A 19,810-nucleotide genomic window follows, 5' to 3' on the forward strand; every position below is an offset into this window, starting at 1 on the left:
CCAATTAGCTGACAAGTTTAACTTGCTCACCAATTATTTGCATCCCTGCAGATATATTTTGCTTCCTCAAATACTCAAAGGGCATATGTACAATTTTTGTCTTTAACATCAAGGCGAAGGAACTTGGTCACTCCTCTCGCTCTGTTGCCACCAGCTCACATCCTTGTCCCTTCCTGGCCCCCCCATCTCACCTGGGACAAAACCTGGGCCGGGGGGAGCGGGAGCTGCAGGATGCTGGAGCCCTCGCTGTCTCATGGACACGGGCACGGGCGAGCTGAACACAATGGGATGTGTTTTGGCATAAATACTCAATGGTTTCCTCCAACATTTGGCACTAATACATTAATCAGGTCCCGCACTCAGCCTCACATTGTATCGCTCTCTCTGGGTTTGTGCAGTAATTAATTCTGGCTGCAGCGGCTCCATCAGCCTCAGGGATCGCTGTGTCTGTGCCTGGGGTGCGATTCTGGAGGATGCCCGAGCGAAGCACTGATGTTCACGGTGTGATTTCAAATTGAAACGTGATGACAAACTGATTCTTGATGAAACAGGAGGAATGAGGCAATGCCAGCCCCACACAGCCCTGCACAGCCCCAGGGAGGCAGCAGGTATGGTGGGATCTGGGTTTGCAATTAGCTGAGCAGAGTGATCGTTAGGGGAGCTCACGGAGCAGCGAGATGTGGTGTCGCCTCTTTGGGGACAACAAAGCTTTTAATGCTGGGGAAAACCACACTGGGAGATATAGAGACACCTCCAAGGGCTTTTCTGGCTCTCGTCTCCTGCAAACCTGGGACAGCTTTTAATCCAGCAACCTCAACCCATCACCTGCTGCTTCAAACCACTTTGAATATATACTTACCTGAGAGATGCCCACCAGTGCAATTAAGTCAATGCTCATTAGCTTCACACAGAGGTTTTCTCACGTAGAGCAGGCTGAAGGAATGTGGGCTGTGGTGTGTAAACTCCATTTCAACTCACTAACTCTCACGGCTGTGGTTGCGATTGGTGTTTTTGGGTGATTCAGGCCGGAGCTGGTGCAGAGCTGCGCTCGGATGCTTTCACGCTGGTTTGGATGGGGCTGACGGCGGAGCCCGTGTGTGCGTGCACAAGTGTGCATGCACCAGTGTGCACACGCAGCAGCTGCTCGTGTGCGCTTTGCAATAGTTCCACCTACAGAATAAACCCCAGAACGGCAGCAGGAGCCGCCAGCAGCGGACGGGGAGACTGGGCAAAGCAGGGAGAGCTGCAGAGCTGCTCGGGAGCCCCCGTCCTCTGAACAACCGCCAAGAGGGTTTCAGCTTTCCTGGGACAAAACCAAGAATTTTTGCAGTTTTTCCCCTTCCACTGGAATATAACGACATCTTTTCAGGCCACCTTTTCTAATTTTAATGACTTGGTTTGTTTTGAATGCCCTGCGGGCCCGTGGCCAGGTGGGAGTGGAAAGCTGTTTCCTTTACACAAGTGTTTTTTCCTGAGCGGGGTGTAATTGCCAGTGCAATCACTGTTGTTACCAGCAGCGCATAAGACACACTCTGCAGCGGTGGGTTTGGGGTACCTGTTGGGTCAGTTTCCATCAAGAATATTCTCAGGTTGATGGCAGGTTCCTTTTTTCCTTCCTGAGCCACTCAAAAATTTTGGTCCACGTCCATCCTTCCATCTGTAACAAAGCCGAAAGTGAAGGACAGTCACAACAGTTTGAATTCACTGACTTGAAATGTTAGTTAGCCAAAATATTTTAACAAATTCCTTTTTTTCTGAGGAAAAGCATTTCTGAGGGCAAGAGCAACACAGCCAAACCCCCGTACTGAGGAGAACTGGGCAGCTGGAGCATTTCCCAGCAGTTCCCACGGGTCTCTCTGAATCTTCCAAGTCCAGTGGGGGCACCTTGTTTCCAGCCCAGCATTTCTGACAGCGGCTGCAGCACCGGGCGATGCAGGAACACTCTATTTCCCAGGAAACCATCCCCATTGCAGCTTGTCCCAGACACTTGGATGAACTCCATCCTTGCAGTTCTGGCAGGACACCGAACCTATACATCCATCCTTCAGCGACAGAGCCTGCTGTCTCCCATGATTTCTGCTTAAGTCATGGAAACTTTGCTTTCAGGTTATTCCCAGAGCCATACAGTGGGTATGGGGGTGGCCAAGGTGCATTTTGTTATGGGAATGTCACATCAGCTCGTACTGTTAAGAGTAAACTCCCTTAAACTAAAACCATGTACAGAGTGAGTAGGAGTATAAAAGCCTGGAGTCAGTGTTTCTCATAATTATTGGTTACAAGCAAGTCGTGAATACTTATGAGATTTAAGCCACAAAAATGTCTCTAAGAAAGAAAGGGAGAGAAAGCAAGAAAGAGAAAGAAAGATTCATTTGCATGATTTATACAAACATCTAATAAGCAGTTCTGGAAGAAGGATCAGACCTATCTTAGTCTCCCTTGAGCTGAGTAGCAGCACTGGTGTCACCCAGTCAGCAACATGTGTTTTCATATAAATCAACCACATCTGTGAACACCGTTTTTTCTGTACCTGTGTTTTAGATACACACGCACCCCTCTGGACTGATGAAATCCTACTGGTGGGCTGGAAGCCTTCAGTCCTCATGCTGCTGCAGACCCTCCACCCCGAGTTCCTCCTTTTTTTATAGGCAGACCTTCCATGGTCTCCTTGCCCTTGGGGTTGTGGATCAGACTGGGCAGCTTGAGGCTGTCGCTGTTCGCAGGAATGCTTTCCAGCCGCATGGAAGCCGCGGGGCTGTGACCCGGGGTGATGTGTAGCTCCTGTTCCTGCGTCACCCGCTGCCATCTGCTACTTGGCCAGGACAGCGTCCGCTCTGCCGGCGTTAAGCAAACGTTTGCCTGCAACCATCTGGGTTGGACAGCGCAGCCCCAGCAGCCGCCCTGCCCGCTGAGCTAGAAACACGGAAAGATGGGCAGGAAGGACCAAAATAGCTTCATCTGCAAGCTCCATCACCGGTTGTTTTGGTGTCCTGGTACTTCCATCAGTGCTGGTGAGAGAACAAGCATGGTAGAACAAACAAAATGATGGGGCAGAGGGAAACGGGGGCTGTGCTGCGGTACAAGCTGGGAAAGCTGCTGCAATCCCACCAGCACACAGGGTTTTGGCGAGACACAGCGATGCAGCTGGGCATTAACACATTTTGACTCTGAAGGGTAAACGTTCAGACAGTGTCATGAACCGCTGTGCAGAATGAAGCCCGTACAGGAGACAATGAGCTCGGTCAGAAACACCAAGATCAGCACAAGGTCCTCACAACCCCGACTCGCTTCTCGGACACGTCCATATGGCTGGAGCAGGAGCTGTGACCTTTGGATGTCAGCGGTGGGTCACCAAAGCCACCACAGCCCTCAGAGATAAGATTCAGCTGACAAAGGGTTCCCGTTAGTGACTCGAGCGCATGGAAGACACTGAAGAATTTAAAAATAACAAGCATTAAAGTATTTCACAACTGCTGAGATTTGTCAGCGTAGCCTCAAGTGACTCCTGGAGGTCGATATAGATGCTTAGAGGTCAAACAGCGCTCTCAAGTGATCAGCTTTTGTGATTTAACGAACACACAATGACACTTAAAGTCTTGTGAAATCTAGTTGTAAAAATACTGCAGCACCTCCCTTAAAACAGGCTTTGGCCAACACTTCTCAGTATTGTAGGTGACAATGTGAACACCGCAGAGCGAGGCCCTGACACCAACGCGCTCCCGACACATCACTCAGCTCCTCGGCTGGTCACGTCACCTCCCAGCACGACCTGTGCCACGTGCAAGCTGGCACATTCACTTTGTCACTGCTTCTGTCCCCCCCAGTCCCATGGCACAGTAGATTTGGGAGGGCAGCTTTCCCCTGTCAGATCAAGCCAAAGAATTTGAATGCAAATTGAAATACTGTAACTCAGGTAAAATGCTCAGGTACCAGCCCTTGGCACAGTCTCCTGTCTCTCCTGTGGTCCTCCACTTGAATCCAGAGAAGATACAACCAACAAGCGGTATTTCTTCCCACTGCACAAGAACAGCTTCTAAAAAAATCAGAACAAATGAAAACATGCACATTCCATATGCAGTGGCCAAATAATAATAGTAATTAAAAAAAAAGTCGCATTAGTATACCGCCAATCCCATCGGCTGCCCCAAGGCGCTTTCTGGCAGTAGCACATCTCCCAGCTCTCAGCAGAAACTGAATGACCACCTCGCTGGGCAGGCTTAAAAACAAAAACCACATTGTCTCAAAATCTTCCATTCCTCCTATAGCTGAAATGTTACTTTTCCTAAGATATTTCCACCTTTATGTTTTCTGTGGTGATCCTTAACAGCCATTTTTCCTCAGTTCCTGGGACCAGTCACTCTCTTCTACCTTAAGCGCAGAGATTTCTACAGCTTTCTTTTTGAAGACAATCTAGAATAACCATCTCAGGCTTGGAAATCTGAAGCAAGGTGAAATAAATCCCACACTGTACAACTTCTAGGTTATTGCATAGCAGATGTACTATCCAGAAGTCAGCAGTTAAGCTACGCAGGGAGGAAGATGATGTTGAGGCTTATGCTTCCTCACACTTTGTCAACTGCCAATCAAGTTTTTCCCTTTCTCAGACCCCAGCACCTCTTCTCTCCATCACACTGACCTGATACACTTGAGCTTCCAGAAACATCTACTTTTGTTTCACTAACTAAACCCATTTATTTTACACTTTATTACGTTGCACAGTCAAGGCCACCATACCTCGCATGGGCTGGAGAACAAAGACTGAAGATCTTGCAGCCACCTGCCAGCTTGGGGTGCGAGCACCTGCTGATGGTGTCGGGTGTTCAATGTCACCAGGGGTCCCAGCTCCACACAGAGGTCAACTTCTGCTCTTCGGCTCTGCAGCCAGGATGCTGGAAACACACAGGAGTAATTAGTGCTTACGCATTAACACAAAGAGCCAAGCCCTCGTTTCACTCCCATGTACAAACTCTGGTGTTCGACAGAGCTCGAGCCAGTTGTGCTGCTACCTCAACACTGGCTTTTTGTCGCTATCCTAGACTATTGAAACACTTGTATCTAGGGGAAAAAAGCTCCTTTAATTTCCATGGCAACAAATATTTTTTTCCTGAAAGCAACAAACACATGAAATAGTTACTGCAGATTAAAAAAAAACACACAGAGGTAACCAAGAAACAGACACATTTATCTTTTCCCTCTTTTCAAAACAAACGCATTTGCTGTTTCTAGAGAAGAGACGCAGCTCGGCCCGACAGGATGCGCCAGCTGCTTGTGACAACCCCCCAATTCAAGAGAAGCTTTTGCTCAACCACAGGCTTTTTCTTTCCCTTCTGAGCTCTGCAGAACCCGTGGCCAGACGCTGCACTTGCTGCTGCAGCACATGGGACAGCAGACCCACCTACGGCATTTTTAGCCCCAGGCTTTGCTCTTACCATGCTGCAAACTTACTCAGCCACGACAGTGAAATTCGGAGAAGCATTTTGGGAGAGAAAGGATGTTTTTCTGCTGCATTAGCAGTTTACACAGCCCATAGCATCCAAGACTTGCACAGGACAAACACCTCTCACCTTTAGGCTTAAGATTGTTCCCACCTGAGCAACAACGAGGAGAACGGCCCTGACACAGTGCATCCCTCTGGGGATCTTGTACCCTCCTGCAGCTCCTCACCATCACCCCCACGTCCCACCAAGCTCCAAAGGTCCCTGCTCGCTCAGTCCAACTGTCACACCAGGAGACAACTCAGCTTCCCCCGAGTGACACCAGCTCCTAAATCTTTCCGAGTCTTTCCTTTGCAACAGCAACACATCAATATCCCAAACAGCACCACATCAATATCCCAAACGCCCCATTCGGTCAACACGATGGCATTGAAAATTAAGTTTAGCTTCAATATATTTGACATCCAACAGGCAGTAAAAAAAAAAAGCTTTATATTTTATTTCTTGTAAAAATCTCTGAACACATGCAGACTAAAACCAGTGTAAGAAAGTATCCACCATTGTTTAAACAAATAACTATACTTAAATATAAGTGTCTGCAATTGACTTGTATAAAAATAAGGTACATTTTGCTTTTTTACAGAAATCAATTCTCCAGTTCTCATATCAATAAACAATACACAACTCTAATACATACAGTTTAACCTGATCGCTGTTTTCCACCAATTTGATACTGCTAAGGTATTATGTGCAAAGTTGGTAACAGTTTCTTTCCTGAAACAAAAAGTCTCCTATACGTTTTAGAAAAATTAGATACCGGGTTTAAATTAATCAAATCCTAATCGGTTCCTTTGTTCTCCAATAGTCCTTTTATTGTGTTATGTACAGGCGGAAGGAGGCGGCGGTGCGGGCGCAGAGCTCAGCGCCGGTGCCGGCTGTGTCCCGAGCGCCCGCCGCCGTGGTGCTTGCCCTTGTGCGCCCTCTCGAAGGAGCGCGACCGCTCGCGCCTGTCCCTGTGGTGGCCCCGCTCGTGCCGGTGCTTCTTGGCAGCGTCGGCATGATCCCGGGATTTGCTCTGCGAACGCGAGCGGGATTTTTTCCTTTTGTGACCGTGCCGATTTGCGCCCTTCAGCTCCTCCCTGCCGTGCTTGGCCTTGAGGTGCGGCGAGCCGTGGTTGTGGTGGCGGCGGGGGCTGCCGCTGTGGCTGCGGGACCTGCTTCTCGACCTCGAGCTGTACGTCCCAGACAGGCTGCGCCTATTGTTGTAGCTTATGGAAAAGTGTTAACAAGTTAAAACATCTTTTCCACATGAAAAAAAAAAAAAATCAAAAATAAACCAATGCTTAGGAATTTCCAAGTTACTGGAAGAAAGCAGAGAGACTTTCTCCCACTGGGACAACCGATGAATGGCACTGACGGTCCCAGAACACACCTTTGAGTTGAGCTCCTTGGAAAACAAAAAGCCCAAACCAAACCCAGCCCCACCATGCAGCGTCTTTCAGAACTGTTCCACCTTGCTAAGAATCTTCCCCTCAACACCAGAGTGCAAATACGTTATTGTCTTTTCTCCTTCAATGATTTGGCAGTTAACGGCACTTTGGGGAACACTTCACCGAGATCCAAAGTTGGCAGTTTCCAACTTCAGATGCAGCAAAGCTTTTATACAGCACAGTTACCAGTTACTGCTGCACATCAAGAACTGGGAGCCTAAAGCCAGACCCAAGTCTCACACCTTTGCTGGTCAGCAGTTAAAGACAACTTCCTCCAAAAAACACAAACCATACCCTTCCCCTTCTCCACAACCCACCACAAGCCAAAAATTCATCACTTACTGCCGCCTAGGAGTGTGAGATCGAGACCGTGACTTTGTTCTTGACCTGGATCGACTCGCACTTCTGCTGCTCCTACTTCTCTTGCTTTCTTTTCTCAGGCTTGGGGAAAACAAACAAACAAAACCACAACAGGGTTACACACTTGTGAGGTACTTGTTACCTCCATGAAGTAGCTCAAAAGTAGTTCACTGTACTTCGGTTGAAGAAATGGTTTTTACAGAAGTCTTCATCAGGAAGAGATTTTTACCTACCCATTGTAAGGGCTCTTTGAAGCTTGCTGCCTCTCCTCTGGCTCTTTTTTAACTGTTTTGGTATTCAGAGATACCGGACTCTTCTCTTCAGTTTTTACTTCTCTCGGAGAAGCTGAGAATTGAATTTAAATTCAAAATTAGGTATTTCATTTATAGACTTTGCAATAAGTATATTGTATCATTTACACACCTTTACCAGTATTTGCACAAAATGGAAATACAAACTCAACTGTAGCTATTTCATTCCATCGTTCCATTTACAGTGAACTCCTACAAGAGAACAGGAGCGAGGTGTCCGTGGGGACACAGGTAGTTTAAAACCAGCAGAACACCGTGACCTTCCAGCCAAGAGTGGACCTGAGATTTTGTCACCAGGACCCAAGTGGTACAAAAATAAAGCTGCCCTTATCCCTTATGGCCCACAAATACAGAGATTTTTACCTTGACAGTTCATTTTTAATACTATAGAAATAATTCAGACCGAACAGCAAAATTAGATTTTTATATTAGTAGTACAAATATAACGAGTAACAAAAATCTCTAGTTTAGAAGTCAATCTGGCCCTGCAGCCAGCTGATCCAGCCTGGAGTGGAAGGGCCACGCTACAGGAATGACGCATTTCTACCCGCCCTGCTGACATGAGGCACAGCTGCTGCATTACGACTTGCACCACAGCTTCCTCGCTCTATAGGGTTCAGAGGTTTAACGTAAAGACACAGAAAAGCGGACTTCTGACAGCTTTTCCCCAGTTTCTCAGCTAGTAAGAATCCTTAAGCCCTACCAGGGTTCTGTGTTCACTCAAACCCCCCTAAGCCCAGGCTCCCACTTCACAGAAATAAGCAGCAGATTCCATCCTTCAGTGAAAAATCCACACTCACCAGCTCCAAGACCTCTGGAAACTCAAGATTTTTCTTAAGGAAAAAGAATTGCTACAAATATTGCTTTCTCAGAATATGTTCTTCAGCTGAGAGGCCACGTGACAAACAAAGGCCTGAACGTTCAGCTTTACCCACTATCACAGGACAAACACTCATCACGTCCTTTACATTTTGTTGGTGGTTCACAGAACAGCAGCAACACTAACAGGGAAAAGCACCAAGACCAAACTGTTCGCTCTCTGCGCCGTCAGAGTTCAGACAGATTTGCTGGTTCAAGATGTGCACTGCAACTATTTTTTTCACTCTAACGACAAGACAGTACTGTGACCTCCCCTCCTGTTTCTTGACCAGCAGCTGTTTTCCTTTATTGCATTTGAACAGTTGGGAAGTGCAGAGAACCCTGCTGCAAACAGAACCATGAAGGCTATTGGGGCTCCCCCTCAATAGATTAAATCTGGAGAATCTTCACACCACAGTCACCTAGAGCCAACTCCTGTGTCTACATATTTTCATAACATAATTATCTCAAGGGTGCATGTTATTAATAAATCACTCATGTGGAAGTATGGAGTAAAGTGCCCCATTTCCCTCTAGACTGCTATTTCAAGGTATTGAAACTTTTTTGAATTTGTGGTTTAAAAAAAATTGTCTTGGTTCTGTGAGAAAGCCAAAACTGCTTAACAGCTCAAGAAGCAAACCTAGTCTTTTTTTAACACCTTGGGACACAGACTTACAAGACTTATCAAATAGTATTACACAAGTTTCTGTTCAGAAAACAAACTTACATGGTTTGGATGCAGGAGAAAAGCCACCCAGTGCTGAGAGTGCTGGAGTTCCATCCGGATTTAAACCTTTTGCCTTCAGCTTAGCTTCCTGTAGTGCCATCTTTCTCTTTTCTACTTCTTTATCCAGGAATTCATAATTGGGCTGGTAAAGCAACAATGTGGTAAGTGGCTGTGGTAACGCAATTCATAGTTTCATCCCATTTCTGAAAAATACTCAGTTACCTTTTAATTATCTGTCCACTGATGTAACTAACTTCCATAGTTTGTCCTCACACTCCCCTTCAATTAGTACGTTTGTGTACTTTCCCAACCAACCATGAGACTGCTCCAGCTGCACTGAACACTGAGCAGGAAGAACAAGTATCTCAAACTTACCTTCTTTCTAGTATAGAGCTTAAGAGTCGTTAAGCATATCTCCTGAATCTCCTCTTCCGTGGTGCCGAAGAGCAAGAACCAGTGAGGACGAGTGGGCAGCGGAATCTAAAAACAAAACAACGGAAAGCTTAGTAACAGGTTACAGACCAAGCTTTTGTTTTCAATATTTTCATTTATTTTTCCTGAAAGCAAATAATTAGCAATAAAAGGCAATGCTAACAAAGACAGGTGAATACTCACCTGCAGAGCTCTAGCAGCGAGATAAATGCAAGCACATGCTATAGTCTCTGGCTGAAAGCGAACAAACACATTCGTTCGAAGGCTGTCATTCATATAATTCCTAAAAAAAATAAAAATAAAATATATATTTATGAAAGATTGGACCTCGGGTTTACATCTTCTTATTTAGAGGATAACAATACTGGAGACTCAATTGACTTTATTATTTTTTCTGTTATGATATTAAACACTTGGTTTCTTTTGAATTACTGTATTTACATTTGTTACTTCCGTAACAAAGTTTGCACCGTTGCCATTGTTTTGAAACCCCCAATGCAATTGTATATAACGGCTACTTCCTAGGTAGGTACATTAAGTTATACCGTGAAGTGTCCACTGATTTAAGAATCAAACAAGTACTTTTCATCTGTCCAGCTGTTTGCTTTAAACACCAATGTTCTTGTATTTAAAAACCAATATGCTTAAAACTCAAATGCAAGCATGAAAGCATGGTATAGTTTTAACCTACCATTTTCCAGAGGTTAGATGCAACCTATAAAGTTCATAAAACATTGCATTTAAATCCTACATGTGCCTTGAGTCACATGAACTTCATCCAGAGAGAGAAGTATCCGACTTGCTCACTGAGTGTTGGAAAAAGATCTGTAAGTTAGTACTGGGTCCCCACTTCACTAAGCTACTGCTCTTCCACCCGGGGGCACTGCCCAGCAACACGTGCCAAGAGATAAACAGCAGAGACCTCCATCCATTTCTAAGTTACTGAGCTACAGGAAAGAAATGAACAGTAGTCAGTAAGGATTGACTCTACAGGAAACCATGCCCAATACGGCTTCTAAGTGAACATGCTGCATGCACTGTCTTTTTTTTTTTAAAAAAACAAACCCTCAAGTTTAGCCAAATGCTAAATCAACTAAATAAATGTTGGCAAAAAGTCTACCCCATGTGTCCTTTAAATACACTACAGTATACAGTAGCTAGGCAACAAATACATTTAAAAACATTTTCAACAGTTACTTCTAAAAACAAATATACAAATCCTTTGGACACCCAGCCAGAACTAGGAGATGCTGCCCGATGGACATGGACCACTTCAGTGAATCTCGGCTGAGAGCTTGCACTGGGTTGGCTGGAGAGAAGGGCAGCCAAACAGGCCATGGGCTGAGGTGCAGAGGGCAGAGCTCTATGACTTACCATCAGGGACTACCCTTTAATTAAAGAGTAGAAAAAAGAACAAAGTTAAATTGAGTTCTCCATTACCACATTAGAATCAAGCCATGAAAATAGTAAGCAGAAACAAGCACTCATATATTTTAAAAGCATGTATTTGTGTAATAACTTACATCTCATTGCTTTGCATATGGATCGTCAGGCTTGTTATTTCTGCTACTATTTTCCTGGCTAGGAAAAGAATGGAAAATAACAACTTACCAGGCTGTCTGTACCAGGGTTTGGTTACGTTCACATTCTAAGACTTGCAAATACATCACAATGATCTGAGGAACAAGAAGGGGAAAGAACGCAACTCAGTTTTAATATATAAATCAACAGTAAGGAAATAACTCTTTATACTAAATGCAATCAAAGAGTATTCCAAAACAACAGTCTCTCCTTTTCTAAGCACGCACCATAAGATCACATCATCCAATCATGTTCAGACAATTCTACTCTTCCACAATTTTCAAAACCTTTTAACATTTCCCAAAAAGGCAATTTCTACCAAAGTCAATATGACTATTTGCCCAAGTGCTCTGGCAAAAGCGTTTATTGTAACTACTAAGGAATAAAGAGAAGAAGTCAGGTCATTTTTACACCTGTGTTTTTTGTTCCACAGCTCACAAGGATGCCACCAAGGTAGAACACGATTGATAATTATATTATTTTTTGATAACTCACCTTATGTGGATGCTTGACATGAACACAAAATCCCAACTCCTTCAGTACCCTTCTTTCTGCTTTGATTACTTGGTTTTTGGTGTTTATGTAGTTCTGATCAAGTATCAGGGGGCTTGGAGTCCTATAGTTTGCAAGAAATAAAATCAAAACTGTTTTGCATATCCAAAACCAGCATCAACTCTGTTTTCCCTTCCAACCAACTAATGGCAACAGAAACCAGTTTTTAACTCCTGCAAGCAAGTTTAAGCATTAATCTTGTGCTGTCCAAGTTTAGATAAACTAGTTTAGTTTCTGCTTTTGACAAGCAACAGATTAGATGGCTAAGATAAAAAAAAAAAAAGATCTTTTTCTACTGTGTGCACAAACTACACTGGTCCAGCTGCCAGAATGGAAGTCGACTTCACAGTGAAGATCTCAAAGAACCTTTAGATTTCATGACAGAAGCGGGGGAAGGAGTGTGATAAAACTACCTCTGCTAGGTGGGACTTGAAAGCAAAAGCAAGCTAGAACAGGGTTTTTTACCGATCTTAAAGTAGCAAGCTTGTGCTTCATAAACTACAGTTTCCTATGCACTGGAAGACAAGATTATTCAGATCTTCAGAGAACAAGACAGCCCTGCTAGTGTGATACACAAAAAGCCTAGTAAAGCAGGGAATTTAACCTCTCAATCTGGGACAGACCTGCCTGGGATTCTGAATGCTGCACCCACTAGTCAGTGGATATCATGTCACTTCTGCTATTTGCATTTGCAAAACAAGAGCTTATTTCACAAAGAAAGATTTCTAAGTCTAGCACTATCAAGTCCTAATTTCTTCCAATACCTGAACTTTCCAAAGCACTTCTTTTGAATTAAAATAACTTGCTGTAAGCTTTAATCATGAGTGTCCTACTCCATTTCGTCTTCTTTGTCCGTTCTTAGACTTGACCTTTCAACATTCCATTGTGTATTTTAATCCACTTCCTCCTAAAGCCAGACCAGCTTTTTTCCCCATCTGTAATGTGTCTCGCATATTCCACATGCTTACCAATGAAGAATGTTTTTGCAACTAGTTCCACCCTCACAAACCAGTCTGTTTAAATGACAAACCTGGTACACACCAAGCAACAGTGACAATTTCATTTTACATCACCTTCAAAAGGAAAAAGTGATCCAAAGTGGATTCAAAATAGAGCTTCTGTTCTATCAGACAAAATATTTCACTACTAACTTGTCTTTTTTGATTCCATTCAAGTTCCACAAGTAGAAAAATGACTCAAAAAACCCAAGTTCCACCCCAGAAAGGGTCAGCTTCATGACAAGGCTAGGCTGAAGGGTTCCTAACCGCAATAATCCACAATTTACGCTGAGTTCTGCAGTCACCTGAAACAATGCATATTACCATCAGTCAAAGGATATGACAAGCCATCCACTTCACCAATAAAATCATCATGTTTTGTAACTATGCACATGAAGTGTGAGCTCCTCCAGCTCTTCCCAAAGGGCCAAGAAACAGCTCACAGGAGGTTTGAAACTAACTACCGCAGCTTCTGGGTGCCAGGAAGCACCGGCAATTCCAGTACAAGCCGTACTACGTCTGCCTCTTAAGAAAAAAATGCGATGTTTTCCATGTTACGTAAAGTTAACTTCTCTAGCTAAGGGTTACTCTCACTCATCAGGGCAAGTTTACAAAGTTTGTGATTTCAGCTATTCTAAATTTAACCCAGTCAGAATACCTATTTTTTTTCCTGCAAAAATTAACTGAATAAAAACCCCACAACTTTGAAAGTTTCTTTAAGGTAATTACTTCAGCAGAGAGGCTATGATTTTATCTGAACACTCCAACACTACCAAGGCTGTCTGAACACAACACTCTGGAGAGGGAGACTGGAAGAACCAAGCAGAAATTCTTCACATCAGTGAAACTGATTTGCTTTCCATCGATTTCAACTAAGTGTTCAGGGGTTTATAATAGTATTTCCTCCAATATTGCTTTACACAATTTTATCTAGAGATCACTGGCATTAACAGGATCTGCAAAGCATCAGAGTGAGTTTAGGTGTCCAGGCTCAGCTTGTTAGCAGCACACTTCATCGGAGGTGACAAATCTTGGATGAAACTTATGGCAGCTATGACTTCCAGTCTAAAAAATAAAAAACAATCAAGTGCAGGACAACATCACTGCATGGGACCATCCCACCTGCCACAGGACGACCACCTTCCACACGGCTCTGCATTCTCGGAAAGCTGTGTCAGAAAGTCAGTATTATGAAAACAGAACAAGGTAGCTAAGAATGCAGTGGAAAGGCTGTGAGCCTCACTGCATTTAAAGTTTTCGCTGTCCTTCCACAGGATCAGCACAAACAGTCCATACCGTGGTTGTACGTGTTCAACAGCAAAGCGACTGGAAACTCAAAATTAAGATGCTCCAAGTGCACTTTACTCTGTCCTCCCTTGTTACTTTGGTCACTTTGGACACAGAAGTTCTAGAGATCTGCAGATCTAAGGAAGCCATGAAAAACATGTGTTTATCCAGACAGTATTTCCAAAACCAGAAAGATAAAAGCAGCCTTTCATCCACTTAGGCAAAAATAAAAATCTGTACAAGACTTTACTGCACTGTATTACAGGCGAAAGTCAGGGTGTCCACTATGTTAGGATTTACCAATTTAGTACTTTTGCCGTAAGCTCTAACGTGTTGGTATGCATAATTATTTTACAAGTTGGAAGCTTTAGAGATTTCCCTTTGGAACACTTCTTAGCTTTCCTACTAAGAAAAAAACAGGAACTTTTGCATTTGCTGCACTTAGTTCTCAGCCCAAGAAGCAGTCATTTTAGATCCAAGTAACAAACTAGAGAAAAATTTATAAACTTATATATAAAATATAAGCTTCAAGCTCTATATAGCCTGGTAGTATTACAAATTCTTACTTTGAATCTCTTCTTAAAAAAATCAGCACGAGCTCCAGACAAGACTTGAGAGTTAAGAACAGGGAGCTCACAGTGCCCATCCTGGTAAGCAAATCCAACACTTAAGCCACAAAACTGCATTGGGATTTAGAGATCAAATAACATCCCCCCAAAAAGTAATTAATACACACCATAATGTGTTTGTAGCAAGAAATAAATTACAAATATCCTTTTAAATCCCTCTGACAAATGAAACCCAAGTTCTCAACACAACTACAGCTTCATTAAATGGCATATTAAAATCTGGTATCTTTAGAATGTCTAATACTTTGGAGGAAAAGTGCCCCGCGTGTAGTTTTGTTCATAATGCAAAAAGCACTTCTAGCAAATACAGCATAAAATCAGCATCTCATTTCAAAGACCACATCTCTCTTATGCCAGTCAATAAGAGAGAAGAAAGTGAGTTCTATATTTGCCTCCAACGTTGTAAATACAAGCACTGTAGATTTATAGCAGGGTTTGGAGAACACTAGTTAGTGTGTATGATTAACACAGGCCACTTCCAACACAACTGCATGAACCTGTTTGCTGCAACAGAAGCAAAGAACAGCTGACTGAGCATCTCAAACCAACATTTGTCAGGTTACATGATGACAGGAGTCACATTTGGTTCCAGTCTCATAAGAACCTTCTGCGGCTTTCAGGCACATTTACGGTAAATAAAATCAACTTCAAACTACATTCTACATGTTGAACAATAGTTGCACTTGGCTCAGAACACAGGTGCTTCAGCAGACAGTTTTTAAAAAAGCAGTATTTTCATCATACGAGCTTTTCTCCATGCACACAAACATTTTTACATGCAGTACTACATGACATAGGCTCGGGAAAGATCCAAAAGAAAATATGCTTGTCCAAACCACAATTTTAGCTTTTTCTTACTTCCCATTATTAAAAATACCACCTAGCAGCAACTCAGTTGACTACAGGTCTTACAAAAAGAAAATTCCAATGCAATTCCCAGTTCTACAAACAGGTACATAGAAGGGGCTGCTTATATCATAATTTATATAAAGTTTTACAAATTCAAGACTTCCGTACCCTCGTGAAGGCAAGTTTTACTGCGAGTTCAAATGGCAATTATACAGAGCCAGAAAGTGGAACTGAGAACCCCAAACTGTTAAAGGAGGAAAGCAAGCCTACTCAAACTACTCAAACTTCATGTGCAGGTTAAGAGCTTCAGTTAACAGAAATACTAGACTAGAGGTGAAAAGAAAAGTACAGCAGCCTGATTGTTTCATTTCTGGGTTGTGTGTAAGAAACTAACTACAGCCTAAGTGTTAGCTTCAGATTAAAAAAAATATAAAATTAAGCTAGTATTCTAAAAACCTGGACAGCAAAGAAAAAAGCTTATAACAAGATACAGGAGTTCTTCCAAATGGTTCACCAGCGGCCAACCTGTTTGTCCCCCGATTCCAGTGACCTATTCTCAGAGCACTGGCTTCTCCTTGGGGATTTTCGATACTTCACTCACTGTTGCCATGACGACAGCTTCATCTTTATGTACCACTCCACATCACCCAGGCTTTGGTAAATGTAGCTGGTCGCTGTATAGTCGGTTGCAAGGGAAAAAAGAGTTGAAGTTAATAACGTGTACAGATGATGTAATTGTAATCTTGTAAAAAGTACAGAAACACGTTTACATCCTGCTTGTTTAAAAAAAAAAAAGAAAAAAAGGCAAGTCTGAATGTCAGACTTCAGCATTTTTAAGATTAATTCATGCAGATTCTCTGAAATACCCATTTCTCCAGAAAATAATGGGTAGAAGTGCACAATTTCTCTCGACATGATGCATTTTAGACACCATGTAACATGCACAAGTGACATTCTGATTTGGAACAGGCTAGCTGGAAAGATTCAAGTTCACAGGTTAAGTTCAGTTTCTCTGATCCTTCACACAGCACAAAGAAACAACTAACTCATATTCTCATTGCAAAGAAAAGCATCGCAGATGATTAATCTTCACTGTCTGGATCAAGGCTGAAATACTGAGAATCACTGAACCAGCTCCAACAATTCCAATAACCAGACTCCCTTATCACAGCTGTGGTAAAGAACAACACCTAACTCGCATTCAGTGTAACTTCACTAAACTCTGTCAGGGCTACCGGGGTAACAACTTAAAAGAACAAAAGCTATGTCTCAAAACGTTAACACCAAATCAATCTTCTTTTATCTAACACTAACTAGGAAAACACAAGCACAGGGCTGTAAAAGAAAAAGCTCTGGGTGCAACAGAAGCATAATCAGGATAAACACATCAAGAAACAGCCGGTCTCCCTAAGGATTTCTACTCTGCTTCTCAGAACACACTATGGGACACTGAAGTTTAAATTCCTGCTGTAACCTGGCTGAAAACAAAATCCTTCTGTAGCTATGGATTACTTTACACTTAAGCAATCTCCCACTAAAACTATTTCATCACAGTTGACATCTCCAGCCCCACCGACTGTGAGATTTAAAGAAATTTTGTATTTAATAGCAACTTAGAAAACTCCTTTCCTTCCACCATTCCCTGTTCCTTCCAAGCAAGTGAATTTGCTTTACACGTGAAAACGTACACGGCTTTACGCACAAAAAAGCAGCATTAGGCACTCCCGACTGAAAACAACCGCAGCTCAAGCAGACAGTTCTCCAGACCTGCACAGACTGTGGGAGTTTACACCCAACTTCACCAACACAAGCACACAGTACCAGGGGAAACACGGATCTCACTTTTTGCAATTAAAGATGCCTTCAGCTTCCAAGACTCAATTACAAACTCCTTGCTGAAGTGCGGCCATTAAATCTGCAGACACTGTAGACCAAACCGTTTTGTGTTTTTTTCCAGATACTTTCTAAAATCGGTTTTTTTTTTCCTAAAAGGCAATACTATCATTGCTGGGTAAAAGCCAGTTTTCATCTTTTGTAACTGATACTTTCTTGGCACCATAACCACGACTGGACAGCTACATACTAACAAGAAAAAAAGCATTAAAGCTACTGAACATGGTGCAAAGCCTGGAGAACACACAACAACCCACTAATTCACCACTCATGCCTAAGACTACCTTTCAAGAACTACAAGACATTAAGAATCAGTTAGCAATGGACCTAGAACTACAGCCATGGACCTAAAACTAGGATCAATACTCATGACTTGTAGCTATAGAAATAATGGAAACAGGTCTATCAAGTCACCAAAAGCAACGGCAGGACTGCACTGCCTAGGCAACAGCCAAAGAGCTCTCCTTTCTCAAGTCTAGGTCGTTGAACTTAGCCTGGAAAAATACTGTGAATTGAAAATTGCAGCATACATTAGTGACAACTTTTTTTATGTTCGTAACGAAGCTAATCTTACCTTTTTGCTCTTAGCTGACGCAAGTGATGAAACACATTGATCACGTCCCTTATACGTCGAGGCGCCTCTTCGATTTTGGATGCGAGATTGATGCAGGCCATGGCAACAATCTGAAAGAAAGCCCCGTTTTCATGAAAAAAAAATCATTTTTAATCCAGATAAAACCAGAATTACGCATCTAAAAAAATATTAAAACACATGGCTTAAAGGGCCGAAGAGAGCAGCCTGTCTGACGAGCGCTTGGCCAAATTCACCCCTCGCCCAGCACCTGGTGCGCTCGTCCCCCACTCCCCGCTCCGCCCTCACCTCGAAGCTGTGCTTGACGAAGGACTTCGAGTAGAAGAACCGATGAAACAGCACCTGCCCCGTTGCCATCGCCACCTATGAGGGCAAAGAGGAGAGGAAGAGTCAGCCAGTCAGTCACGGGCCCAACCGCCGCCGCCGCCATTTTGTGTGAGGCGCCCGCCGCCCCCCCGCCCTTCCCGCCGCGCCACAATGGCGGCTCCTTCCTCCCCTCCCTCCCTTCCCCCCGCCCGGCCCGGCCGCCCCGGGGCGCGGCCCCACCTGCGGCAGGCGGAGAAGGATCCCGGCCGCCTGGATGAGCTCGCAGCCCAGAATGCGCAGGTCGGTCTCGCACTGCAGGTCCAGGCCGTCTTGCATGGAAGGAGTCGGCGAGAGGCGCTCCTCGGGGATCAGCGAGTGGTCGATGGTCAGCGACACCTCCGAGTAGAGCCGGTCGCCGATAAGAATTCCCGGGGCGGTGGGCGGCGGCGGGGCGGGAGCGGCGGCGGGAGCGGCGGCGGGGGGGGCCGGGTGCGCGGCGGCGGCGGCGGAGGCCATGATGGCGGAGCGGTCCGCACCCGCAGCCGGCCACGCACAGACTAGCGCGGCCCGGCGCGGTGACGCAGCACACAACGGCGTCCGCGCGCGGCACGCCGGGAAAAAAGAGTCCGCGGCGCCGGGCCCGCCCCGAGCGCTTCCGGCCCGGCCGTGCGGGAGCCGAGCGGGGCTGGGCGGACAGCGGCCGTGCGGTCCGGATGGGGCTCCGCTTCGCTCTTTCTTACAGCGGGTTCCGCGGCGAAAGGTTTCTAAACGGTGACAAATAACGAATTGCGCGGTGCGCTTCACCGCAGCGGAGGTTAAACTCGGTTTTAAAGGGGCCGGGTGGCTGGTGGCCGGGCTGCACGAGGGGGTTTGGTGCTTCCAGTTGAAGAGAAGCTGCTAAATTAATGTACACTGTGATTAAGTTATAAAAGATGTACCCATCATTAACCAATCGATGTGATCAATGCTTTCTGACCACCTGCAAAAACAGGGGGTACTTCCCAAGTTTGGATTCTACTGCACAAGAGGGAGACAAGATGAAGTTTAGAAGCAGAGTGCTTAGCTTATATTTAACTAATAATAGATGTAAGTAAGAAATGAAACAGTTATAACTAACATTATCATTTCTTAGTATAGATATATGTCAACATTTTCAAAAGTCGTAATGCATATGTAATAATTACGGCAATATAACCAACGCAAGAGCATCGAGCCTCTGAAGCGCTAATGGAGGATGATCCCCAGGGCTGATAAAATAAAGAATACCGCTTAGCAGTTTAATTGACTCTGCTGTTAAGTTTATTTCTTCATTTTACAATGTATTACACATGAAAAAAAGAACAAATCCATGAAGTAGTGTGAGAAGGTCCCAGGGCAGCTGTGGGATCCCACGGGAACAGCTCGTGGGGCCAATTCCGGAGCCTTTTCTCCCATTTCGCTGCTCCCGCCAGCCTGACATTGGGGGTACACACGCCATGACCTACACTCATAATTGAGTTTTATTGGCTAGAAA

The 19,810-nt window shown here is 44.3% G+C and overlaps 1 protein-coding gene across 3 annotated transcripts; it reads right to left on the bottom strand.

Moving 5' to 3' along the window:
* Positions 1 to 5,907: 5,907 nt before the first annotated feature.
* Positions 5,908 to 18,864, bottom strand: CCNL1 (cyclin L1). Of its 3 annotated transcripts, XM_065073412.1 has the most exons (11): positions 18,538 to 18,854; positions 18,280 to 18,354; positions 17,974 to 18,083; positions 11,687 to 11,807; positions 11,222 to 11,286; positions 9,794 to 9,893; positions 9,554 to 9,658; positions 9,179 to 9,320; positions 7,516 to 7,627; positions 7,265 to 7,363; positions 5,908 to 6,700 (listed from the first exon to the last, which is right to left on the bottom strand). In XM_065073412.1, exons 1-11 carry the CDS (start codon positions 18,811 to 18,813, stop codon positions 6,352 to 6,354), a joined length of 1,554 nt encoding a protein of 517 aa, XP_064929484.1. In that variant the 5' UTR covers positions 18,814 to 18,854; the 3' UTR covers positions 5,908 to 6,351. The 3 variants fall into 3 exon arrangements, 2 of the variants coding, with proteins under 2 accessions (XP_064929484.1, XP_064929485.1); XR_010474566.1 differs by lacking the exons at positions 5,908 to 6,700; positions 7,265 to 7,363; positions 7,516 to 7,627; positions 9,179 to 9,320 and adding an exon at positions 10,985 to 10,998 and having other exon boundaries at positions 18,538 to 18,864; XM_065073413.1 differs by lacking the exons at positions 5,908 to 6,700; positions 7,265 to 7,363; positions 7,516 to 7,627; ... (1 more) ...; positions 9,554 to 9,658; positions 9,794 to 9,893 and adding an exon at positions 9,976 to 10,998 and having other exon boundaries at positions 18,538 to 18,861.
* Positions 18,865 to 19,810: the final 946 nt, after the last annotated feature.

Source organism: Columba livia, chromosome 9 (assembly GCF_036013475.1).
Source record: "Columba livia isolate bColLiv1 breed racing homer chromosome 9, bColLiv1.pat.W.v2, whole genome shotgun sequence".
Taxonomy (NCBI): domain Eukaryota; kingdom Metazoa; phylum Chordata; class Aves; order Columbiformes; family Columbidae; genus Columba; species Columba livia.

Coding starts and splice junctions, on each gene's coding strand:
- CCNL1 (XM_065073412.1), bottom strand. CDS start 18,813: ATGGCCTCCGCCGCCGCCGCCGCGCACCCGGCCCCCCCCGCCGCCGCT. Junction 18,355..18,537: donor TCCTTCTCCGCCTGCCGCAG/GTGGGGCCGCGC, acceptor TTGCCCTCATAG/GTGGCGATGGCAACGGGGCA. Junction 7,628..9,178: donor TTCTCCTGCATCCAAACCAT/GTAAGTTTGTTT, acceptor TTCAATTCTCAG/CTTCTCCGAGAGAAGTAAAA.